General features: G+C 45.9%; 1 protein-coding gene across 1 annotated transcript in view; it reads left to right on the top strand.

Annotated features, from left to right (window-relative positions):
* Nucleotides 1-27850, top strand: part of DIAPH1 (diaphanous related formin 1) — a 323613-nt gene that overhangs the window by 242735 nt on the left and 53028 nt on the right. Inside the window, 4 exon segments of the mRNA XM_063928853.1 lie at nt 12941-13027; nt 22722-22816; nt 22992-23093; nt 24076-24315. Coding sequence (XP_063784923.1) covers nt 12941-13027; nt 22722-22816; nt 22992-23093; nt 24076-24315 — 524 coding nt within the window.

Genomic DNA, 27850 nt, shown 5'->3' with positions numbered 1-27850 from the left:
ATTCCTGGTTATGAGGTAGATGTATCAGATTTTGGAGAGAGATAAAGTGCCAGCAAATCAGCCCCTAACTGCCATGTTACAGGCTGTTTTTGAAAAATGACTGTTAGGAGCTGATTAATTGGTACTTTATCTCTCTCCACTTTATCTCTCTCCAAGGTTTGATATATCGCCCCCTATTGGGGGCTCTTATTTTCCACACGGCCCAGGACTGCAGTGGGCTGAGGTGCTTTACAGTCCGTGTTTAAAATACCGTAAAGGGTTCAAGCTCAGGGTATGATACACGCGGCCACATGTGGTTTCATACACTGTCATCAAAGTTTGTTTTCAGTACATGTTTGGTTCCAGCGCTGGCGCCAGTGTTGCATTCCATAAAAGCTTAATCCCGTTTTGGATGCTGGTGAGACAGGAGACAGGCTGGTATTGTTGTCTGGTGGTTGTGTGCTCACATGGATACCGAAATGTGTTCCGTTCATACTTCGGTCCTGCATTGTAGTAAACGTTGTGTTGATGTATTGGGGGTTGTGAGACGCGAGGAGTAGCAGTGGGAAGGTGTAGTGTTCGTAGTGCTGTACTGAGGCGCAGTTGCACTTACAGTGTGAATTGTGCTGTGCCGTGTACAGTGGCGCCAAGAGAGGGGGGGGGAGGGTACAAATTACCTGGGCCCAGGTCTGATGGAGGGGCCCAGTGATTAGGCCACACCCCCTGTGATTAGGCCTTACCCCCTGAAAAGTTCCTGGGCCCAGCCAGGCTCTTTACTGCCCTGGCTGGGAGGTATGTCATGCTCCAGTGAGTGGGTGCTTCTCATGTGCTAGACACGCCCCCAAAGAGGTGTGGCCATGACCTGCACGCTGTGGACACACCCCCTCCAGGGGGTGCAGGGAGCCCCAGGAAGTTGTACCGGGACCCAGGATTTCTCTTGACAGCCCTGGTCGTGTAATGTGACAGAAGTACTGTAGCATTGGGAACCTTATTGGGGGCCACATGTTTCATGGAGGCTGGCATGAATGTTTTTGTATTTTTCTCTAGGCAATCCTACCACTACATAATACATACAGGCAGGTCATACTATGCGTCTTCATGCAGCGGGGTCCCCCGGGCGTCCCTGTACTGTAGGCAAGTATGGGGTACAGTAAGTTAATTGCCTGCTGACAAAATTGAGCCTAGTCTGGTAGGAAATATAAATTGTAAGCTCTGCTGGTGCAGGGCCTGACCTAATATGTATGCGCTATTATTATTATTATTAAAACCTTTTTGTGTAGCGTCTACGTATTACACAGCGCTTTACAGAGAGTTTAACTTACAGGAAAAAGCAGTACCTTATTACACAGGAGTTCGGGCCGCTAAGTATATGCGATAAACCTCTATGGATATGTATGCACGTTGCGTAAGCACGCCAACACGCTGTGAGCACAATGCAGCGACACGTTTGGCTGAATACACCTTAAACCCTTAACAGATGGAATGCGACACCAGTTGTGTATGTTATGTTGTGGTCCAACGCAGCAACAAATATTTACTTAAAGGGGTATACAAAGAAATACAACAATATCACAGAGAAGAGGCTACAACCAATGGATACATACGTTTGTCCGCCTGCGCCTCCCGGATCCGGTCCTCAGTCAATCTAGCAAGATGACCTTCAGAGAATTAGACTGAGACCAGACAGGAGGCCTGGCTTTTATACAATAGTCCAAAACACAATACAAAGGAAACTGTAAGCTCTTCTTTCATAGGTCAAAGGGCTGGTCATTTACATGACATGAGGGGTCATAGGTTGGTTTGAATAGGTGGGCGATGCTTGGTCCAGGTGTACTTGCAGGTGTCCACCACTGTGTTCCCGCCGAATATTAGGACTACAGTAATTACAGTATGATATGAATATTGTATTCCTGCGCATATCTATGCACAGGAGCATGCTATAATCTGCAAACTGCGATCGGAATGTAACCCTTGAAATACTGTACATCTGGATACCAAACACTATGTTCTAACCTCATTCTGTCCCCTCACATCCTGTAAAGCTGAATATCTCTATTGTTCTATTTCTGAAGTAAATGTAACTTGCTGGTGTGGTGTGTGTAGACTATGTGTAAATTATTCACTATGTCAGTGAATCCCAAACTTTCTGGAATCACGGCGCCCTAGAGTATCAGCATTTTTTTTTCAAGGCTCCCCAATTAAGTAAATTGTGACTACCTGTCCTCATTAGGGTCAGTTATGTGATGGTGCACAGTGGTGCTTCTGACTGTTCACATGTTTTATGATTGGCAGCCACTAGCACTGATTTTTTGACTGTCACTTTTACCATAAAGAATTTGATATGGTCCTGGACCACAAACCCTGAGGCACCCCTGCAAGAGCCTCACGGCACCCCAGGATGCCTAGGCACACAGTTTGGGAACCACTGCACTATGTGGATAAAATATCAGATATGTCTTTGTGGCTTTTCCATGCGAATGCGTATGCTACTGTATTTACTCATACCACGCGCTAATACGCAGGGCTTCGTGAGCCAATGTACGCAACATGCGGGTATGCGCGCGTACGTCAGAACAAGCACACGCAAGGAGGCCACTCTGTGTGGTGTTTGCACGTGTTGGATGTGGGTATAATATTTTCGACTTCGACAATTCACATCAGATCCTGCACAATATATATTACGTACTATGATTACCATACTATCCCTTTTAACAGGGACACTCATGAATTACACAGGTTCTGTGGCTGGCTGACTTTAAGCCGGCATTTCACCTGGTGTTTGTCAGCCACAGAACCTGAGTTAATCTAAGGTGTCCCTGATTACAGGTATATTATGACAAGCCTGTATTACCTATTGGAGGTAATTCTGAGTTGATCGCAGCAGGAAATTTTTTAGCAGTTGGGCAAAACCATGTGCACTGCAGGGGAGGCAGATATAACGTGTAGAGAGAGAGAGATTTGGGTGTGGTGAGTTCAATCTGCAATCTAAATTGCAGTGTAAAAATAAAGCAGCCAGTATATACCCTGCACAGAAACAAAATAACCCACCCACATCTAACTCTCTCTGCACATGTTATATCTACCCCCCCCTGCAGTGCACATGGTTTTGCCCAACTGCTAAAAAATTTCCTGCTGCGATCAACTCAGAATTACCCCCATTATATACGGACAGACGCACGCGCTAGTGTCAGCGTAGTGAGAATCCAGTGAATTGGTGAGTATGTATGTGCAGCGCAGGAAGGTACTGGAGTACCAAGAGGAAACCCGTGCAAACACTGGAGGGGCGTATACGGATTTCACACAGACAGGGCCCTGCTGGACAGAACGGAACTCATGACACCAGCACTGTGAGTTAGCAGTGCCAACCACTGTGTTACCATGCTGTGGAGACGGATAAGTGTTAATAATTATTGCAGCCGTGGAAATGAAAATACAGCAAAGTATGAATGCAGAAGTGACCTTGTCCCGCAACGTTTCATGTAATACCCATACTCGGATACACTTCACCATGCTGCGAGGCAGGCGCGCCTAATGCAGCCATGTGCCGCGCCGTACAGTCACTGTAGGTCTGTGGTCTTTGGTTATTGTATAACTAACACTGATCTTAGTACAGCTTATTATAAAGAAGTGAATAAAACGTTGACTTTTCCAGTTACAAATCTTAGCACTGACACTTAATACAAGAGAACGAGGCCTCCCATAGTCATTTTAAGCAGGAGATACGTAGTTGTTGACATCTGAAAACTTGTAAATTAGCACACACAAGTCACACACACACACTCACACAGTCTCACACAAAGACACACATACACACCAGCTGTGAAATAGAAATATGACTAGTGATGGAGTTTTAAAAGTTGAGTAAATGTTATTGAAGTCGAGTATATAAGGCTGTCCTAAATCTAAATACAAAGCAAACCTTTGATAAAGCCATTGTTATAAAAAGAACAGTATGAGGGTAAAACATTGTTATTATTAATAATAATAATAATAATAATAATAATAATAATAATAAACAGCCTGGATAAATTTGTTTTAACATTGCCTGATGTTCCCTCTTTTCACCACCAGATGGCGCAAGGATCTATTTGAGTCTGGTGCCCCACCCTGTGTGACTCAGGATGATGAAATCCACCTCGTGCTTGGTTTTTTTTTTTCCTGACAGAGCGAACTTTATTGCTAACTGTTAGGAAAAACAAAACAGACATGAAACTAGAAAAAAGATGGTTTCTTTTCTACCTTTATTCTTTATTCTAATTATTGTGAATGACATCGCATGACTTTATTTATTCAAAGCAGCTAGAAAGTAATTTTATCAAAGCTTTGAACTTGAAACAAACGTGTTGCATTGCAACAAGCAAATCGTTCCTGTGCAGTGATAGTCTTTTATTACGTGTTCCTTCCAGTGGCGCGCTAACTCTGCGTGTGGCGTCCTTTTATATCATGTGATGCTTTATTTCACTACAAATGTTTAAAGTAGTGCCACTGCTAGGGTTTATATTAAACCATGCAGTCATCTGCAGCCGGCCGGCCTGTGACCCGAGGGTGGTGCTTCTGTATTTACAGCTGTGTCCTCATACACCTAGCCTAGATACACCATGCAGTGTGAGAAAGCTACACTGCGCAATGTGGCGTCTCTGCTGCATTCTAATCACAGTGCAGTGTGACAAAACTGCTTCCCAAGACTGCACTCATTCATTTGATATGCAACGCTTGTATATCTGTGTGCGGCTGAGACGAAGCACAACGGAACGTAGTGTGAGAAAACGCTGCGCCCGCTGCATATACCACTTCATATACAGATTCAGACTCATTCGCACACAGTGACGTACTGAGTGTGCTTACCCTCACATTACTGCTGTTATTAGTACACAGGTACCGGTGATGTACTGGGTGTGCTCACCCTCACATTACTGCTGCTATTAGTACACAGGTACCGGTGATGTACTGGGTGTGCTCACCCTCACATTACTGCTGCTATTAGTACACAGGTACCGGTGATGTACTGGGTGTGCTCACCCTCACATTACTGCTGCTATTAGTACACAGGTACCGGTGATGTACTGGGTGTGCTCACCCTCACATTACTGCTGCTATTAGTACACAGGTACCGGTGATGTACTGGGTGTGCTCACCCTCACATTACTGCTGCTATTAGTACACAGGTACCGGTGATGTACTGGGTGTGCTCACCCTCACATTACTGCTGCTATTAGTACACAGGTACCGGTGATGTACTGGGTGTGCTCACCCTCACATTACTGCTGCTATTAGTACACAGGTACCGGTGATGTACTGGGTGTGCTCACCCTCACATTACTGCTGCTATTAGTACACAGGTACCGGTGATGTACTGGGTGTGCTCACCCTCACATTACTGCTGCTATTAGTACACAGGTACCAGTGATGTACTGGGTGTGCTCACCCTCACATTACTGCTGCTATTAGTACACAGGTACCGGTGATGTACTGGGTGTGCTCACCCTCACATTACTGCTGCTATTAGTACACACTACACAGGTACCGGTGATGTACTGGGTGTGCTCACCCTCACATTACTGCTGCTATTAGTACACAGGTACCGGTGACGTACTGGGTGTGCTCACCTTCACATTACTGCTGCTATTAGTACACTGGTACCGGTGATGTACTGGGTGTGCTCACCCTCACATTACTGCTGCTATTAGTACACAGGTACCGGTGATGTACTGGGTGTGCTCACCCTCACATTACTGCTGCTATTAGTACACAGGTACCGGTGATGTACTGGGTGTGCTCACCCTCACATTACTGCTGCTATTAGTACGCAGGTACCGGTGATGTACTGGGTGTACTCACCTTCACATTACTGCTGCTATTAGTACACAGGTACCGGTGATGTACTGGGTATGCTCACCCTCACATTACTGCTGCTATTATTACACAGGTACCAGTAATGTACTGGGTGTGCTCACCCTCACATTACTGCTGCTATTAGTACACAGGTACCAGTGATGTACTGGGTGTGCTCACCCTCACATTACTGCTGCTATTAGTACACAGGTACCAGTGATGTACTGGGTGTGCTCACCCTCACATTACTGCTGCTATTAGTACACAGGTACCAGTGATGTACTGGGTGTGCTCACCCTCACATTACTGCTGCTATTCGTACACACGTACCGGTGATGTACTGGGTGTACTCACCTTATTACTGCTGCTATTAGTACACAGGTACCGGTGATGTACTGGGTGTGCTCACCCTCACATTACTGCTGCTATTAGTACACAGGTACCGGTGATGTACTGGGTGTGCTCACCTTCACATTACTGCTGCTATTAGTACGCAGGTACCAGTGATGTACTGGGTGTGCTCACCCTCACATTACTGCAGCTATTAGTACACAGGTACCGGTGATGTACTGGGTGTGCTCACCCTCACATTACTGCTGCTATTAGTACACAGGTACCGGTGATGTACTGGGTGTGCTCACCTTCTTATTACTGCTGCTATTAGTACACAGGTACCAGTGATGTACTGGGTGTGCTCACCCTCACATTACAGCTGCTATTAGTACACAGGTACCGGTGATGTACTGGGTGTGCTCACCCTCATATTACTGCTGCTATTAGTACACAGGTATCGGTGATGTACTGGGTGTGCTCACCCTCACATTACTGCTGCTATTAGTACACAGGTATCGGTGATGTACTGGGTGTGCTCACCATCACATTACTGCTGCTATTAGTACACAGGTACCAGTGATGTACTGGGTGTGCTCACCATCACATTACTGCTGCTCTTAGTACACAGGTACCAGTGATGTACTGGGTGTGCTCACCCTCACATTACTGCTGCTATTAGTACACAGGTACCGGTGATATACTGGGTGTGCTCACCCTCACATTACTGCTGCTATTAGTACACAGGTACCGGTGATATACTGGGTGTGCTCACCATCACATTACTGCTGCTATTAGTACACAGGTATTGGTGATTTACTTGGTGTAAATATCCTATTGTGCAATTACACTTGCAGTTGATAGGATGCAATTGCTAAATGGGATAGGATGGATGGGGAAGCACAGTGGTAAGCATTGCTTTCTTACAGTGCTCTTGCATCCATGCCTATGCCACATTGCATAGGTTGTTCATTTGTACAGCACATCATTAGGGATCCATAGATCCCTAGCATGCAGTATCTTACTGGTTCTTTACATATTGTCTCTCTTCTCAAGAAGTTGGATGCATGGACCTTCATTTCTCACCACAATTCCTGCATGGGTTTGGCAGGATAGTGACATCACACCCGGTGCTAGTGAGCGGCCCTGCTCCCGCCATGGTCTTACTTTCACTTCCCACATGCCGCTCCAGCCTCACTTACATAATGCCATCAGATTGCTGCCCCCCAAAATATCAACTCAATCATCTCCTGTAATACTCTGTGCTGCTGAAAACAGGACAATGAGCTGATAATCCTGAACGACATACAGATTGGATACTCTAAGGTGCTGCAACAGCTTAGTTAAAAGCAACTTAAACGATGCTGCAGGTACTGTATGCTTAATGCTTCTTGATCGCCCTGGGGCACCACTGCAGCGATAGTTTGCTGCAGACAACCGGTTCATGTATTTCACCCCTAATTTGGAGCATATTAAGGCTGTGACTGTTTGGAATACTCCTCATCATTTTATTATGTAGTGCTTTCTACCCAATAGAATGCAACGCAGTTTAATTTGCAGAATAAATACAAAAATAAACTTATAAACGATAAACAGAATATAGAAAAGAGAGTTTAGCATTTGGTATCATGTAAGTAAAATGGCTTTAGGAGTCTTTTTTTTGGGAAGATTAGTAATGGAGGCCTCTTGGACAGTGCGAGGCAGCGAGTTCCAAATCGTAGGAGACGCCAAAATCTCCTGCCCCTAATGAAGAAGATAGGTTGTTTTCTAGATTCACACTCATACAATATATGAAGATCACTCTAGTGGGCTGAAGGCTACTCAGAATGGCAGTGAATCTGCTTAGGAAGACGCATACATGGCCTTCGCACCTACCAGAACCAGGGCCAACACATGCCCCCATTTTTGGAAACGCTGGCCATTGCCACCCATTCCCTAATGCCCAACACTTGCTGCCTGTCCATCATGATTCGGCGCAGGGGCACCGTGACCGTAGTTGCAGAAAGAGTCCTGCGGATGAGTAGATCTCCAACCATCAGAAATGTACATAAACCACTGGATTTGCAGACATTTGTGAATGAGGCCCTCAGAGGTGTCTTTACGTGATCTGAGGGGTCAGAGGTGTCTTTACGTGATCTGAGGGGTCAGAGGCGTCTTCACATGATTTGAGGGGTAACACTTGTTTTTAAATATATGAAAAAGAGAAATTAGCGGCGACTGTATAACGAACTGCTCTTAAGAAGTGCGCCAGACAGTACTAATACTTACACTTGTCATAACCTAAATGGGTAAATATATAAAGTGCATCACTATTGTTTGATAGAAGTGTGCAACAGTATTAGTAAAGTATTGTTACTCGTCAGCATTCCGGCACTGTCGACCCACATTGGGAGCTGTACGGTTATTATAATCACATGACCTATTCTGCGTAGCCTAATGATCACAGTTTTTTTGTGTGCACAGATTTACATTTCTGTCTAGACGCTTAATGTAATAATTACAGTTATTCTTATTTTTCCATAACAAATACTTCACAACAGTTGTTATCGTAGGTTATAAGACATGATGTGGCTTCTACTTATTTTTTAGAAGTGTTCATAAAATTCTAGAATATCACCTGTACCTTTGCATTAAAAAGTCTTATAGTAGATGTCCAGAATTCCTCCCCCAATAATTATTATTTGAATTAGATTGTTCCCATCCAGTTGAGTCACTATTTCTCTTTGCACAATAGTCATTTTTACTAAAATGCTTAACTTTTTGATAGCCAGTGATTGAAAATAATTTATCCTACTAAAGCGTGCCTTTTGGAAGCTAATTGTTCCATAATGTAAATCACTTTTAGGTCTTTTTATTGAACTAAAACTATATTTTATCTCTGGGCTGCATTTCCAGTTTTCAGCCACAAGGGGTGTGCAGTTGAGCTACTTTTGGCTCGGATTACTGCAGTGGCGTCAGCACGCTTTGATTGGTGGACTCCCTGTTACCAAGGAGACCGCCCGGCCCACTTTCCACCGTGTAGCAGGCCCCCCCCCTCCCTGTCTCCCCACCCTTGCTCCACCATCCTCCACGCTGATAAAAAAAAAAAAAAACAGGAAGGCGCCATATTCATTACATCAGCAGCACATTGCTGAGTCTCAGCTTCCCATCTGCCAGGCCTCTTACACTGTTATGTGCGACATTGCACAATGGCCTTTTATTGTGAATGAATCACTTCAGATGGTGTTAAAGGAAGGCTTTGCAGATGCAAAACATACAGTGTTTAGTGGATGCAGAGATCATTGTGCAATGTGGATGCAGAACATATTGTGCAATCTGTGTAGACGACACACAAGTATACGTTTTAACACTGCGTACAAAACTGAGCAAAAAATAACTGTTTTGGCGGGAAACTTTTTTTGCTTTTTCAATAAGTTTTATGGTGACTGAAAGAAGAGGGGACTTTTCTGCAGCTGGTTTCAGTTTTGCTCTAACAATAAAACTATTTTGCACAGCATAATAAAGGGGCTATTAAGAGTAATAAAGCATGACCTCTCGGCGTGGAAGGGCGCCAGTAATCTGATTGAAAGCATGGGATTCCCTTCAGGGATTGCTTCGCCTAATTGTCACACACATCTTTGCTTAAAAGCGACATTGTTCATATTTTACTTGCCAAAGAATAGCCCTATACTGTTATAGTCAGCCAGGCCCCCGGGGCTGCCAAGAAGACACAAAGCTAATGCTTATTCATGTTACAAATCAATTAACCAGATTTTTGGTAATGATCTGTAAATAGAAAGCAAAAAAAAAAAAAGAAGTTTAAAAGAAAGAAACTGCTTTGGAGCTAGACAAAAAAAAAATCATCTGCCTGCAATTTCTTAATTTGGCCAGCAGGGGTGTGCCCTTGAGCTACTCTGCAGAGTTTTTCTATAGTTTTCCTGTAATGGGCCATTTTAAATACTCTCTCCATTTTGTGTTGAATGACGCAGACAATAAAAGGGATTTCTCAGTAATGCTGCCCGGAGAGTGTGTGTCAGCATGTCCTGTAATCTCTGCAGAGGACAGGCCATGGCTAATCCTGTACCACAGGATCATGGCAGAACGATTGTTAGACTAAAACTCTGTATTACAAGACCATTTAGTATTCACCTCTCACACAGTAACCGTAAAGTTTTCCTATTACTGAAGTGGCTGTGTATACTGAAGCTTCTCAGCTGCACGTAAAACCAGAGAGATACTTATTTTTCTCTCCATATCATGCATTAATAAGCATTTATCCTGTACGACATTATATGTAGTCTCTTTATTAATGGACGTTAAAGCAGCAAAGCCACATGGTCTTTTTTTTTTTTTGTTCTTTTTTTATAGCAAGTTAAGTACCTTTTTAAGCATGTATCTGACCTACAAATATCTCATTTTCAAAACCTCTCTGGAGGGCAGAAAAATATGACTAACACACATACGAACAGCTCCCGGCATGTTCTGTTATGGCAGGTGGGGGAGAAGGAGGAATTTAAAGTGCTCAAATCCGGTTGACCTCAGAGAAGCTATCCAAAGACTCTGTTCTCACCATACTATGTGCCAGGTGACTGTGGTTGCCATGGTAAACGCATGACATTGTAGAAACTCTCCAGAATTATAAATCTTTAAAAGCAGCCTGAAGAAACAAACCAATTTGAGGCACAGCATCCTCAAACCTTAAAGTGCTTCACTCAGATTTGTTACTACAGTTATTGTGGGGTGGTCTTCAGGTTGCCGGCGGCCGGGAGCGCCAGAATCCCGACCGCCGGCATACCAACAACTTTTCTCCCTATTGGGGGTCCACGACCTCCCTAGAAGGAGAATAGATAGCGCGCCACCATACCTGCAGTGTGGCGAGCGCCGCGAGCCCGCAAGGGGCTCATTTGCGCTCGCCCAGCTGTCGGTATGCCTACTACACCCGTTATTGTGAACGTTGTGTTTTTCTATCAAGAAAACACTGTCGGCGACATTACTCTTTGGCTGGACTATAGCAGTTGAAGATTGTTTTATCCAGACTCGGAAAATGAAAATCCCTTCAGTGCTTCCTCGTTCAGTTACAGCGCACCAGCAATTCCACACCGTGCTATGTACGTAGTGCTTGCTCACATTTCCACTAGAAGTATATCGTAACTCTCTTGGCACGTACTGATTGTGATTAGGTTTCCTCCCTTCTCTGTGAAGAGTACATTAATGCTGTGACACGTCCTGTTCTATAGAACAATCATATAGTCTCTATTCCTTACATCTTGTACACTACATGTAGTTTAGGTGTGTAAGCCAAGGTGTGTATACTGTATAGGGACAAACACAAATCTTCCTGTTTTCCTGTGCTGCAGTCTCATCCTGTGAGGTGTCTGTTACTTATAACTCTCTGTGGATGTTTACTACAGGCCTGCTAGATTACACCAAGGTTTCCCTGTATTAGGAAGTGACCCATCCTGTTTCCTGTGCGACCTTTGGATATTTCTGAATGGCAGCTGTTCAGCATTGTTTCAGGAATACCCTGGTTTCCTGACAGGATGAGGAACATGTGACCGTATACATTTCATGTCTGGACGGAAAAACAGAACACACAGTATAAACTCCGTTATTCTCCTTGTTGTAGATTTATTGTCTTATACGGTAGTTTAGCTTTTTATCAAACGTAATCTTCCTGTGTGCTCTATAAAGCATCCACTACCTATAGCCAGGCGGCTGGAGAAAATAACCTCCTCATATGTCTCTGGTCACCGCATTATCTGTTTCATTTATCAAGCCTTGGAGAGTGATAAACTACACTGTGATAAAGTACCAACCAATCAGCTCCTAACTGCCATGTTACAAGCTGTGTTTGAACAATGACAACTATGAGCTGATTGGTTGGTACTTTATCACCGTGCTAGTTATCACTCTCCAAGGCTTGATAAATCTGGGCCTATATGTAATAACCAGCGTCATGCTTCATGTCGCATGGCTTCATGCGTAGCGGTTTTAGTTTTGCTATTAATATCGGTTATTTATGATAAAGAGAAGAAGTGGAGGTGTTGCCTATAGCAACCCATCAGATTCTAGCTAGCATTTATCTGGTACATTCCATAAAATGATAGCCAGAATCTCATTGGTTGCTATTGGCAACTTCTCCACTTATCTTTAAAAGGTTTGATACTTTCCCCTATTAGAGTGCTTAGGAATATACAGTATATATAGGAAATTGTTATGCCGTAATTGGTCCCCCCGTCAAGTGTTTAAACTCTGAGAGTTAATACAATCTATTCTTGACGTTTCAGTAGATTCCAGATACAACTAGACTAATTAGGTAATGTCATGTGAAAGATTAAATTGATCCCATATGTGATCTGTACCAAATCTCACCCTTATTACACGTCAGGCCGTTCTCTTATACTCCTGGCTCCCTCTCTTTGTGCACTGTTATTATGAATAATAGAGAATATGTTTATTTCCAGGTCATTTTATGTGTTTAATTAATATGTACCTTGTCTCTGTGCCACCCTGTTCTGTGTCTCTAAACTGGTAGCGTAAGTTCATGTAGAACTTCATAATGCAAGTAAGAACAGGCTTCTATTCTTTCCCAATAATCACCGTGTGCCGATGTGACAGAACCCGTTCTCCGCACATCGGCCAGTACAGGTGTGCTACCACAGGGGCGTATGCAGGTTAGGCGGCTATTACGGTGCATCAAACAGATTAGAGATGTTTACTGTAGACGGACCGTAATCATATCAGGGAAATGTGTTTGCTTATGACTTTCACTGTTGTTATTCCAATGCTAATGTTTCTCTTTGATCTCCAGACAAGAAAGAGCAGGACGGCGATGAGAAGAAAGCCGTACAGAAGAAGAAGGCCAAAGAGCTCAAAGTGTTGGATACAAAGACTGCCCAAAACCTTTGTGAGTCTGTTTTTTTCTTCCATAGAATTGATGTACAGTATGAAACAGTGAAAAGAGTGGAGAGCTGGGCCAGTAGAGAAGGTTGCCCATAGCAACCAATCCGTTTATAGCTATCATTTATCAAGTACATACTGAAAAATGATAGGTAGAATTGAATTGGTTACTATGGGCAACTTCTCCACTGGTTCATTCCACCTTTTCTCTTTTCACTGCTTGTTACATCAGCCCCCTTAGTCTGTGTTATCCTTAATAGGATCTGTAAAAATTATACCAAAAAGGAGCCAAGTCTTCCACAAATAAAATGGCCGCGCATTGTGAACGCTACATCACTCAACTTGCAAAATCACTGTGAAAATCACTTTAATTCCACGTGATGTGCGCAGCCGCAGGTTTGTAGTGATTTTCACAGTTGAATAAGTTTGGATTTAAGTTCCAGTCATACGTAAGTATCCACAGGATCCAGTTTTGATTCTTTAGTTCCAACACCACTACTAGCCACACCTACTTAAATCAAGTATACATACACACATGGATACTTATCTCACAGCATTCTCATCCCCTGTTGCGGGGCTTCTCCTGCGAAAAGGGGTGTGTCCTCATGCCTGCTAGGCCATGCCCCCTGGTGTATGCCGCTTTCGGGCATTTCTGCATGTCACCCCCCCGTTGTCGTCACGCTGGGGGTGATTACAGCACTCCTGCAGCTGCTATGCTGCCGCTAGTCTCTGTTGGCATTAAAGTGACGCTGTGCTCAGCATCCATTCACTGCTGTTTTGCTATGAAGTGTCGTGGTGACAGTGTCGTCGCCCTTCCCAAACCACATTACAACATTGGTGGAACATGACAAAGGGAGACAGATAAGGAGCTAGAAGGCATGGCAGTATGGGACAGCAGGTGCCACAAAAAGCTATTGATAAGTAAAAGCTGAGCGGGGAGAGGTTAGGTGCATCAGGTGGGGAGAGGGGGGCTGTATAAAAGTAGCCTCATCTGCTATAGGAAGTGCTAGACAGGGCCATAAGGAACCTGGTGAGTGGGCAAAGAGAAACCCAGCAAGATCCCAACAACATTGGGAAAGATCATATTCAGCAGATGGAATGTAGGTAGGTATGTATGTATGCTGAGGTGGTTTAAGGCTTTGGGAGGCCTTGGGCATTTAAGACGGGGGGGGGGGGGCATAAAGTCTAAAGTTAGGCTCATAGTGTGGCAAATATTAAAGATTCTTAGTCTAAGGGCCCCATACATCTTCGAGAATTGTCACGATTTCCCGATTCCCGGATGCCTGGGTCAGGTAATCTTCAACAAGTTTAAAAATCTCGATTCCATCGATCCCGACTGAAAATAGTTGAGATCGGCAAATTGTGGATTTTTTACATAAGGAATTTCCCCGATTCCCTGGTGGATCACCAGATATTGATGACAACTGATCGGCATATCAGATTGCGATTCTGGCTGTGTCAGGGAACCAGTGGTAGCTGTATGGCGGCCTAAATATTAAGAGCTAATGCAGAAAGAGAACGGCACGCGATACATATCCTTTCCCTAAACACAACGGTTTATTAGCAGTATTCAGTAACATTGTGAACCATGTGTGCAAGACAAAAGCACAATTGAAGGACAAGGGGTTTCTATCATTGTGGCAGGAGGAGAGACAGGGGTTAAGTGGTCTGGAGAACATGAGGGTGATGAGCTCAGGACCAAGGTGGGAAAAACCTCATTGTCACTAGGCAGTGTGTATTTAAAGGGACAGGCATCAACAAGGGTGGGGGGTGATGAGTCCTACATGACGTGTTGGAGAGAAGAGGCTTAATGCAGAACGGCACAGAAGCTGGTACCCAGGTGATAAGTTACTGGCTCAAGCTCAAATCAGTAAGGCAGCATTGTAAGGAGGATCCAGTAGCAACAGTTGGGACCCGGAGGCGGCACTACACCGCTGACTAATCCTCCATGGGACTGCCCCTCCTTCCCTACAGCCTGCGTGCCGGCCAACACAGTGAGAGCTGTAACTCTGGTTGGACAGCTGCCAGCACTGCTCTGCGGCGCTGTCAGAGAGCGAGGGTCAGTGCCAGCAGCTACGGGTGCAGACTGTAGCGCTGTAGATCGTATCAGCAATAAAGACCCAATCTGTGGTAGATGGTGGGTGGCCCTCTCAGACAGGAGGGCCTGGGGGTACGTACCCCCCAGGCCCCCCCCCCCTTAAACCATCTCTGAATGTATGTGATAGGATTTACAGCTAGAATACAGCCAGACTGATGGTATGGGGCCAGGCGTTAATAACCTTGTTGAGAGATAATTATGGAGCATACGGTTTTGATGACAGTGGATGGAAGGGTGCAGTAAAACTTTAGAGACTGTCCCTACTTGGAGATAGGAACCATCATTTAGATGATGTGGATTATACTTGTGGGTTACTGCTGAATGTATCTGGCCTTCTAGGTGACTGAAGACACTCCAGTACTGCCTCATCCAGTGCACGCTCACGGGGGCTCAAAGTAGGATTTCCTGAATAACTGCAAATATATGCATTAGTACATTTCTCTGACGTCCTAGTGGATGCTGGGACTCCGTAAGGACCATGGGGAATAGCGGCTCCGCAGGAGACGGGGCACAAAATAAAAGCTTAAGGATCAGGTGGTGTGCACTGGCTCCTCCCCCTATGACCCTCCTCCAAGCCTCAGTTAGATTTTTGTGCCCGGCCGAGAAGGGTGCAATCTAGGTGGCTCTCCTGAGCTGCTTAGAATAAAAGTTTAGTTTAGGTTTTTTTATTTTCAGTGAGTCCTGCTGGCAACAGGCTCACTGCATCGTGGGACTAAGGGGAGAAGAAACGGACTCACCTGAGTGCAGAGTGGATCGGGTTTCTTAGGCTACTGGACATTAGCTCCAGAGGGACGATCACAGGTTCAGCCTGGATGGGTCACCGGAGCCGCGCCGCCGTCCCCCTTACAGAGCCAGAAGAGACGAAGAGGTCCGGTGAAATCGGCGGCAGAAGACATCCTGTCTTCAGTCTAAGGTAGCGCACAGCACCGCAGCTGTGCGCCATTGCTCTCAGCACACTTCACACTCCGGTCACTGAGGGTGCAGGGCGCTGGGGGGGAGCGCCCTGAGACGCAATATAACAGTATATACCTTAGGTGGCAAAAAGAATACATCACATATAGCTCCTGGGCTATATGGATGTATTTTAACCCCTGCCATTTTTACACAAAAAAGCGGGAGATAAGGACGTCGTGAAGGGGCGGAGCCTATCTCCTCAGCACACAAGCGCCATTTTCCCTCACAGCTCCGCTGGAAGGACGGCTCCCTGACTCTCCCCTGCAGTCCTGCTTCAGAATCAGGGTAAAAAAGAGAAGGGGGGGCATTTTTGGCAGCAAATAACGATAATAACAGCAGCTATAAGGGAATAACACTTATATAAGGTTATCCCTGTATATATATATATAGCGCTGGGTGTGTGCTGGCAGACTCTCCCTCTGTCTCTCCAAAGGGCTAAGTGGGGTCCTGTCCTCTATCAGAGCATTCCCGGTGTGTGTGCTGTGTGTCGGTACGCGTGTGTCGACATGTATGAGGAGGAAAATGATGTGGAGGCGGAGCAGTTGCCTGTGTTGGTGATGTCACCCCCTAGGGAGTCGACACCTGACTGGATGATTGTATTTAAACAATTAAGTGATAATGTCAGCAATTTGCAAAAAACTGTTGACGACATGAGACAGCCGGCAAATCAATTAGTGCCTGTCCAGGCGTCTCAGACACCGTCAGGGGCGCTAAAACGCCCGTTACCTCAGTGGGTCGACACAGACCCTGACACAGATACTGAGTCTAGTGTCGACGGTGACGAGACAAACGTAATGTCCAGTAGGGCCACACGTTACATGATCACGGCAATGAAAGAGGCATTGAACCTTTCTGACACTACAAGTACCACAAAGAAGGGTATTATGTGGGGTGTGAAAAAACTACCAATAGTTTTTCCTGAGTCAAAGGAAATAAATGAGGTGTGTGATAAAGCGTGGGTTTCCCCCGATAAAAAACAGCTAATTTCTAAAAAATTATTAGCATTATATCCCTTCCCGCCAGAGGTTAGGGCGCGTTGGGAAACACCCCCTAGGGTAGATAAGGCGCTCACACGTTTATCTAAACAAGTAGCGTTACCGTCTCCTGATACGGCCACCCTCAAAGAACCAGCTGATAGAAGGCTGGAAAATATCCTAAAAAGTATATACACACATACTGGTGTTATACTGCGACCAGCAATCGCCTCAGCCTGGATGTGCAGTGCTGGAGTCGCATGGTCGGATTCCCTGACTGAGAATATTGATACCCTGGATAGGGACAATATTTTGTTAACTATAGAACATTTAAAGGATGCATTACTATATATGCGTGATGCACAGAGGGATATTTGCACCCTGGCATCAAGAGTAAGTGCTATGTCCATCTCTGCCAGAAGAGCGTTATGGACGCGACAGTGGTCAGGGGATGCGGATTCCAAACGGCACATGGAAGTATTGCCGTATAAAGGGGAGGAGTTATTTGGGGCTGGTCTATCGGACCTGGTGGCCACGGCAACGGCTGGAAAATCCACCTTTTTACCCCAGGTCACTTCACATCAGCAGAAAAAGACACCGTCTTTTCAAACTCAGTTCTTTCGTTCCCATAAGTACAAGCGAGCAAAAGGCCACTCTTTTCTGCCCCGGGGCAGAGGAAGAGGAAAAAGACTGCACCATGCAGCCGCTTCCCAGGAGCAGAAGCCCTCCCCTGCTTCTGCCAAGTCTTCAGCATGACGCTGGGGCTTTACAAGCAGACTCAGATATGGTGGGGGCCCGTCTCAAGAATTTCAACGCGCAGTGGGCTCACTCGCAAGTGGATCCCTGGATTCTACAGGTAGTATCGCAGGGGTACAAACTGGAATTCGAGGCGTTTCCCCCTCGTCGGTTCCTGAAGTCTGCTTTACCAAAGTCTCCCTCCGACAGGGAGGCAGTTTTGGAAGCCATTCACAAGCTGTATTCCCAGCAGGTGATAATCAAGGTACCCCTCCTGCAACAAGGAAAAGGGGTATTATTCCACGCTGTTTGTGGTACCGAAGCCGGACGGCTCGGTGAGACCAATTTTAAATCTGAAATCCTTGAACACTTACATAAAAAGGTTCAAATTCAAGATGGAGTCACTCAGAGCAGTGATAGCGAACCTGGAAGAAGGGGACTATATGGTGTCTCTGGACATCAAAGATGCTTATCTCCACGTCCCAATATACCCTTCTCACCAAGGGTACCTCAGGTTTGTAGTACAAAACTGTCATTATCAGTTTCAGACGCTGCCGTTTGGATTGTCCACGGCACCTCGGGTCTTTACCAAGGTAATGGCCGAAATGATGATTCTTCTACGAAGAAAAGGCATTTTAATTATCCCTTACTTGGACGATCTCCTGATAAGGGCAAGATCCAGGGAACAGTTAGAAGTCGGAGTAGCACTATCTCAGGTAGTGTTACGTCAGCACGGGTGGATTCTAAATATTCCAAAATCGCAGCTGATTCCAACGACACGTCTACTGTTCCTAGGAATGATTCTGGACACAGTCCAGAAGAAGGTGTTTCTCCCGGAGGAGAAGGCCAGGGAGTTATCCGAGCTAGTCAGGAACCTCCTAAAACCAGGCCAGGTCTCAGTGCATCAGTGCACGAGGGTCCTGGGAAAAATGGTGGCTTCTTACGAAGCGATTCCATTCGGAAGATTCCATGCAAGAACGTTTCAGTGGGATCTACTGGACAAATGGTCCGGATCGCATCTGCAGATGCATCAGCGGATAACCCTGTCGCCAAGGACAAGGGTGTCTCTCCTGTGGTGGCTGCAGAGTGCTCATCTACTAGAGGGCCGCAGATTTGGCATTCAGGATTGGATCCTGGTAACCACGGATGCCAGCCTGAGAGGCTGGGGAGCAGTCACACAGGGAAGGAATTTCCAGGGCTTGTGGTCAGGCATGGAAACATCTCTTCATATAAACATTCTGGAACTAAGGGCCATTTACAATGCCCTAAGTCAAGCAAAACCTCTGCTTCAGGGTCAGGCGGTGTTGATCCAATCGGACAACATCACGTCAGTCGCCCACGTAAACAGACAGGGCGGCACGAGAAGCAGGAGGGCAATGGCAGAAGCTGCAAGGATTCTTCGCTGGGCGGAAAATCATGTGATAGCACTGTCAGCAGTGTTCATTCCGGGAGTGGACAACTGGGAAGCAGACTTCCTCAGCAGACACGACCTTCACCCGGGAGAGTGGGGACTTCACCCAGAAGTCTTCCACCTGATTGTAAACCGTTGGGAAAAACCAAAGGTGGACATGATGGCGTCACGTCTAAACAAAGAACTGGACAGATATTGCGCCAGGTCAAGGGACCCTCAGGCAATAGCAGTGGACGCTCTGGTAACGCCGTGGGTGTACCAGTCAGTGTATGTGTTCCCTCCTCTGCCTCTCATACCAAAAGTACTGAGAATCATAAGAAGGAGAGGAGTAAGAACTATACTCGTGGTTCCGGATTGGCCAAGAAGGACTTGGTACCCGGAACTTCAAGAGATGCTCACGGACGAACCGTGGCCTCTACCTCTAAGAAAGGACCTGCTACTGCAGGGGCCTTGTCTGTTCCAAGACTTACCGCGGCTGCGTTTGACGGCATGGCGGTTGAACGCCGGATCCTGAGGGAAAAAGGCATTCCAGAAGAAGTCATTCCTACTCTGGTCAAAGCCAGGAAGGACGTAACCGCAAAACATTATCACCGCATTTGGCGTAAATATGTTGCGTGGTGTGAGGCCAAGAGAGCCCCTACAGAGGAATTTCAACTGGGTCGTTTCCTTCATTTCCTGCAAACAGGACTGTCTATGGGCCTAAAATTAGGGTCCATTAAGGTTCAAATTTCGGCCCTGTCGATTTTCTTCCAGAAAGAACTGGCTTCAGTACCTGAAGTTCAGACATTTGTAAAAGGGGTGCTGCACATACAGCCTCCTTTTGTGCCTCCAGTGGCACCTTGGGATCTCAATGTGGTGTTGAGTTTTCTAAAGTCACATTGGTTTGAACCACTTTCCACTGTGGACTTAAAATATCTCACATGGAAGGTGTCGATGCTGTTAGCCTTGGCTTCAGCCAGGCGTGTGTCAGAATTGGCGGCTTTTTCATATAAAAGCCCTTACTTAATTTTTCATTCTGACAGGGCGGAATTGAGGACTCGTCCTCAATTTCTACCTAAGGTGGTTTCTGCATTTCACATGAACCAACCTATTGTGGTACCTGCGGCTACCAGGGACTTAGAGGACTCTAAGTTGCTTGACGTTGTCAGGGCCTTGAAAATATATGTTTCCAGGACGGCTGGAGTCAGAAAATCTGACTCGCTGTTTATCCTGTATGCACCCAACAAGCTGGGTGCTCCTGCTTCTAAGCAGACGATTGCTCGTTGGATTTGTAGTACAATTCAGCTTGCACATTCTGTGGCAGGATTGCCACAGCCAAAATCAGTAAAAGCCCATTCCACAAGGAAAGTGGGCTCATCTTGGGCGGCTGCCCGAGGGGTCTCGGCTTTACAACTTTGCCGAGCAGCTACTTGGTCAGGGGCAAACACGTTTGCTAAATTCTACAAATTTGATACCCTGGCTGAGGAGGACCTAGAGTTCTCTCATTCGGTGCTGCAGAGTCATCCGCACTCTCCCGCCCGTTTGGGAGCTTTGGTATAATCCCCATGGTCCTTACGGAGTCCCAGCATCCACTAGGATGTCAGAGAAAATAAGATTTTACTTACCGATAAATCTATTTCTCGTAGTCCGTAGTGGATGCTGGGCGCCCATCCCTAGTGCGGATTGTCTGCTATACTTGTATATAGTTATTGTTACAAAAATTCGGGTTATTATTGTTGGGAGCCATCTTTTCAGAGGCTCCTTTGCGTTTATCATACTGTTAACTGGGTTCAGATCACAAGTTGTACGGTGTGATTGGTGTGGCTGGTATGAGTCTTACCCGGGATTCAATATCCTTCCTTATTATGTACGCTCGTCCGGGCACAGTATCCTAACTGAGGCTTGGAGGAGGGTCATAGGGGGAGGAGCCAGTGCACACCACCTGATCCTTAAGCTTTTATTTTGTGCCCTGTCTCCTGCGGAGCCGCTATTCCCCATGGTCCTTACGGAGTCCCAGCATCCACTACGGACTACGAGAAATAGATTTATCGGTAAGTAAAATCTTATTTTTCATGTGCTACACTGTGTATCTATGAACTTGTAATCCTCCGTTGTAACTGTGCTCTCACAGAAGTAAGGGCCTAATTCAGATCTGAGCAAATTTGTTAGCAGTTGGGCAAAACCATGTGCACTGCAGGGGGGCAGATATAACATGTGCAGAGAGAGTTAGATTTGGGTGGGTTATTTTGTTTCTGTGCAGGGTAAATACTGGCTGCTTTATTTTTACACTGCAATCTAGATTGCAGATTGAACACACCCCACCCAAATCTAACTCTCTCTGCACATGTTACATCTGCCCCACCTGCAGTGCACATGGTTTTGCCCAACTGCTAACAAAAATCCTGCTGCGATCAACTTGGAATTACCCCCCATGTGCAGTGCAGGGGGGACAGATGTAACATGTGCAGAGAGAGTTAGATTTGGGTGTGGTGTGTTCAAACTGAAATCTAAATTGCAGTGTAAAAATAAAGCAGCCAGTATTTACCCTGCACAGAAACAATATAACCCACCCAAATCTAACTCTCTCTGCACGTTACATCTGCCCCACCTGCACTGCACATGGTTTTGCCCATTTGCTAACAAATAAATTTGCTGCTGTGATCAGATCTGAATTAGGCCCTAAGTCACAAAGTTAAGACTAATACCCCTGAATACCGGGGCAGGCGCAGTGTGAATGGGAGCCGCGTCGATGCAACACGGTTCCCATTCACAGCATAGGGAGAGGCGGCGCAGGAGATGAGCTCATCTCCCAGCGCGCCTCCACCCCCGCCCCTGCTGCTGCTGTGTGCCCCCCCCCCCCCCCTGCTGCTATGGCAACCGACCTGGTTTATTGCCGGGTCGGAAAGCCACCAAAGTAGAGCAAATGCCGGATCCCACCCGGTAAGGACACGTTTCTCTTAACGGGTGGGATCCGGCATTTGCAATCTGAAAGCGGTATAAGTGTCTGCTAATAGTTGTGTGGGTGCCTGTACAAGCCATTACTGTACATGTAATGTTACCTAAAGGTGGACATTCTATTTCCTGAGCCAAGATACCCTAACAGTCCAGGTGTTAAGGATATCCATGCATGGACACAGATGGTATAATCATACTGACTGAGGTGCTAATTAAGTCAAATGTTCTTAAGCAATGGGTATCCTTAAAGCCGGACCTGTTAGGGAGCCTTGAGGGCAGAGTTTTGAAACCACTGGCCTAAATTCATATCATTGATGTTGCTGGCAGACATATATCTTTATGTATGCACTGAAGTCACTGCAGCCAATTAGAGATTTACTTGCGTGGCATTAACTTAAGTCAGCACAGACAACAGTAAATTGCTTTGGGTACATTTACGCCTGTGTGGCTCAGTAACTACCAGCGTTTCCACCCTGATTTTCACGTGCTGGTAAATGGTAAGATAAGGTACATTCCCACTGTACGAAATAGGGTGCACAACCATAATTCAGCATTCACAGTTACTCTGTCATAATTTATTTTTCCTCTCCTACAGCAATTTTCTTGGGTTCATTCCGAATGCCCTATGAGGAGATTAAGAGCGTCATCCTGGAAGTGAACGAAGAAGTACTAACGGAATCTATGGTTTCGGTGAGGGCGCTTTTCAATATTTGAACAAATAAAATTTGTGTCTCCATCTAATCCTAGTTCATGACAGGAATTAGCCGTGATGTGACCTCAGAGAGATGCTCACGGTAAAACAGGGCAATTGGTTATAACGGTTGATTATTTCATATTATATATATTTATTTTGTTTGTATTTTAGAACCTGATCAAGCAATTGCCCGAGCCAGGCCTGCTGCAGACGTTGGCAGAGTTTAAGGATGAGTACAACGACCTAGCGGAGTCCGAGCAGTTCGGCGTTGTGGTAAGCGGGTTTTAGTTTGTGCTTCGGGTTTTTGTTCCACCTCCTGTATCTTACAAAGCAGGAAATGAAGGTAAAAAATTAACTTTGGGGGAAATTATGGACACATAAAACAGGTCATAGGAGGTCGACACACATACATGCAGAAAAGAGGAGGGAGGGCCCTGCTCATGGAAGAACTTACAATCTAATATTTAGAGTCTGTATGTCATAGTCTCACATCTATATAAATAAAACAGAATTCATCAAGTGTAGGCGTTCATTCCCATGAATGTAATACAATGTGACTTGATTTTGGCTGTTAGGATGCCTTGTATCGGGTCGGCATGGTGACCGCTGGGATCCCGAGCGGCAGTCACATGACCGCATCCCCTTGTATCCCCTCTTACCCAGCACCAAATGAAGACCTGCGTTCTGTCTGTACTGTCAGAGCATACTGTTGGTAAAGGCGGTATATTCACCACACGGGGTGAGGGCAATTTACACAAACAACTCTCCGGATGTAACCAAGCTGGAGCTTACTGACTCAGTTTCAGTGCATCAGTGAGGTGTTAACACTAAGGGAGGTGGCGTTCACACGAAGGCAGGGCCTGGCTGGATTGTGGTGATGAGGCTTCCTCAGTCTCCAGGCGCTGCTTCCTGGGAAATGGACGCTTCTGTTGGCTCCATCTTGGTAATGGCTGAGGTGACGGTAGAGGAATCTGCTCCATTCTGCCAGTGAGGAGTCCTTCCCGATTATGTGGTGGAAAAAAAACAGGGTAACAAGCAGCCTAGTATTTATTACTCATTCTGCTATGGAACCTAAACCAACGTTTAGGCCTGTACTGTCATCTAAGCTCCACTGTGTACAAGGACCAGGTTATTATATATTGTGTGTGCCTTTGTCCTGTTACAGAGCAGAATGTTCCGTGTGCAATGATCATTTTACTGATGAAGCCCTGAATGTGATTACCTCACAGCGTTCTTTATTCCGCCCTATTTTTAGATGTGCGCTGTGCCCCGTCTGCAGCCGCGACTCAACGCCATCCTGTTTAAACTCAACTTTAACGAGCAAGTAGAAAACATCAAGCCTGACATTGTGTCGGTAACAGCTGCCTGCGAGGAGGTGCAGAAGAGTAAAAACTTTGCCATGCTCTTAGAGATCACGCTGCTTGTCGGGAATTTCATGAATGCCGGCTCCAGGAATGCCGGTGCTTTCGGCTTTGATATTAGTTTCCTCTGTAAGGTACGAAACCTGTACAGTAAACCGTTTACACTTTCATTTTCCAGTGTATTTTTTATTTTATTTTTTTAATTGGGTGTATTTTGGGGGGTTTTCCTTTTAGTAATTGGATGAGTAGTGGCATACTGTGAAAGTTAATGACACAGATATCCAAATGATTTGCAACAAAAACTCTTTGAGGTGTCTATTCATAAAGCAGTGAAAAGAGTGGAGAATTGGACACGTTGCCCATGGCAACCAATCAGCTGCTCTGTACAATTGTATGCAAATTAAAAATGTTACTTCAATGCTGATTGGTTGCCACGGGCAACTTCTCCACTGAAAGAAACTTACAGGGAAATTAAATCCCTGTATCAAACCAAGAGCGCTGCCACTGCCTATCAATACCACGGTGACTAATCCTAAAGCTTCATACACTCAGATTTATAATAAATCTTTTTAATATAGCTTTTATTCCCAAAAAGAATTTCAGTAAAAAATATATAATGCTGCAGCATATATAAAATACAATTCACATACATTAAAGACACATTTAGATTCCCTAGAGGCTTGCCAGTATTCCTTGAGATATCTTAAGGGGGGTACTGACGGGAGAAATGTGTGCTGAGCGATCTTAACACAGACCGCTCAGCACACATCTCTCACCCCGCTCATCACAGCGCGATGTGTGCTGAGCGAGGGGGAACGATGATGGGGGGCCGCTCACTTCACACAGTGCTGAAGTGAGCGACCCGCTAGATTGAGCCTGCATGCAGGCTCAATCTAGCACCGGCGATAGCGGCTATCGCTGGAGGGCATACACACGGCAGATCTGTGCTTAAAATCTAAGCAATCTAGTCAGATTGCTTAGATTTTAAACACGGATCTCTCCGTGTGTACCCCCCTTTGTAGTGCCAATTCCAATATCTCATGAAGTTGGGACTTCTTTGGAATTGAATTAATCTATCTAATAGCTGCCAATTGGGATCATAGAACTCATGAGATATTGGAACTGGCACTACATGTGGGAGTCAAACAAATAATCCCCTATACGGACCATTGGGACTTATTTCTTGTTTGTGGACACTCTTCAATTGAATGAGGTAGTAGACCTATTTGTGATCTTAACGTATGATTAAAGGGGGGTACACACGGAGAGATCCGTGTTTAAAATCTAAGCAATCTGACAAGATTGCTTAGATTTTAAGCACGGATCTGCCGTGTGTATGCCCCCCAGCGATAGCGATGCGTGGCCCGGCGCATCGCTATCGCCGGTGCTAGAGTGAGCTGCATGCAGGCTCAATCTAGCGGGTCGCTCACTTCAGCACTGTGTGAAGTGAGCGGCCCCCTATCATCGTTCCCCCTCGCTCAGCACACATCGCGCTGTGCTGAGCGGGGTGAGAGATGTGTGCTGAGCGGTCTGTGTTAAGATCGCTCAGCACACATCGCTCCCGTCAGTACCCCCCTTAAGATATCTCGAGGAATACTGGCAAGCCTCTAGGGAATCTAAATGTGTCTTTAATGTATGTGAATTGTATTTTATATATGCTGCAGCATTATATATTTTTTACTGAAATTCTTTTTGGGAATAAAAGCTATATTAAAAAGATTTATTATAAATCTGAGTGTATGAAGTTTTATGATTAGTCACTGTGGTATTGATAGGCAGTGGCAGCGCTCTTGGTTTGATACAAGGATTTATTTCCCTGTAAGTTTCTTTTGTTGTCTTTTGTAAGGAATGCAATTATCCTTATAAACCGGGAGCAGCAGCATCTGCCCGCTTATATATCTCCTCTTTTCAGTAAGTACCGGCGCCCTTGTTTGCATGCACAATGGCCTTCATAGGTGAAAGTGAGGGGGTCTGTGTATGCAATTATATGTGATTAGGAACTTCTCCACTGCCTCACTTCTCCACTGCCTCACTTCTCCACTGCCTCCCTTCTCCACTGCCTCCCTTCTCCACTGCCTCACACTTCTCCACTGCCTCACACTTCTCCACTGACTCACTTCTCCACTGACTCACTTTTCCACTGCCTCACTTCTCCACTGACTCACTTCTCCACTGACTCACTTCTCCACTGACTCACTTCTCCACTGCCTCACTTCTCCACTGCCTCACTTCTCCACTGACTCACTTCTCCACTGACTCACTTTTCCACTGTCTTCACTACTTCATGAATAGACCCCTGAGTAGACAGAGCATAAGTAATCACTGTAGCCACGCCCATCATTTTCTCCATGGCCGCCAGAATCCTCGGCAGCCCCAGTGGTAAAGAGAATCTGTTAATCACAATGCTGGATATCACTGACGAAGAAAATCTCCGTAATACCTTACATGGCTGATACAGTACTAGATTATAGGGACTGATGTACTTTGACTAATTGTACCTAGCACAGGGGATTCTGTATGCTAGACATAGTTCATGTTATCCTTCCCTGCTGGTTATGAGCAACATAAGGGGTCTTGTGTCTCTTAACTCGCATTGGGGCAGATATATTAAGCCTGGAGAAGGCATAAGGAAGTGATAAACCAGTGATAAGTGCAAGGTGATAATGCACCAGCCAATCGGCTCTTAACTGTCAATTTACATATTGGAGTTGATTGGCTGGTGCGTTATCACCTTGTATTTATCACCACTTTATCACTTCTTTATGCCATCTCCAGGCTTAATACATCTGCCCCATTGTTTTTATATTTCTTTATCATCCACTAGGGGTCACTGGAGTACTCTTGGGATATGGACGGGCGTAGCCGAACAAAGGCACTGAATATTCAAATTTAGGACCCTCCCCCCCCCCTCCATATCCCCAAGTACCTCAGTGTACTTTGCCAGTGTTTTTTCGGTGCTCACAGATGAACATCGGCTTGTGGCAAGGCCACATTTCAGAAAGAGCACCCTCACAGCCACAGGCAGCCACTGTCTCCTGCAAACTGAACGGAGCTTACAGAAAGAAGCTCCGTCACAGCCAGGATGAGACAAAGAGCTGGAAGAATCTACATCTGCAAGGAGCTTACAGCAGAAGCCCCATCACAGATGAGAAGCTGGAGGCTGAAACAGCCAGCATGAAAAAGCATGAACACGGCACAAGGTATGGAATGTCAGGGCGGTCAGCTCACGCTGCCGCCCTGCTGTGTGTAATACTGTAGCCCTGCTGTGTGCTGTAGCCGCCGCTGAGTGAAGAGGTCCCGCTTAACGAGGATTCATGATACGCGCAGGGCGGCCGCACGTCACTCAGACGCCGGCCGCTTTCACTGCGCTGATGGCCCGGCACCACTACAGCTCTCCTGCTCTCCCTGCAAGGCGCCGCCGAGACTGTCCTGTGTGCTAAAGAGCGGCCGCACGTCACTCACGGACGCCGGCCGCTCTTTCAATGAGACACTGCACGCTGCTGATGCCGCACACAGGGAGACTGTGTTCTACGCCGCCCGCTCTTCCGGACGGCTCCCCGGCGCTATATACAGCGCTCTCCTGCTATCGCTCTCCTACTCTCCCTGCACCCGAACCCAGTACGCTGCAGGTAACATGGGGAGGCAGGGGGGGGGGGGGGAGGGGGAGTA

This window comes from Pseudophryne corroboree, chromosome 6, assembly GCF_028390025.1.
Source record: "Pseudophryne corroboree isolate aPseCor3 chromosome 6, aPseCor3.hap2, whole genome shotgun sequence".
Classification (NCBI taxonomy): domain Eukaryota; kingdom Metazoa; phylum Chordata; class Amphibia; order Anura; family Myobatrachidae; genus Pseudophryne; species Pseudophryne corroboree.
Note: the sequence above shows the minus strand (reverse complement) of the source record. Positions and strands in the feature narration are given on the sequence as shown.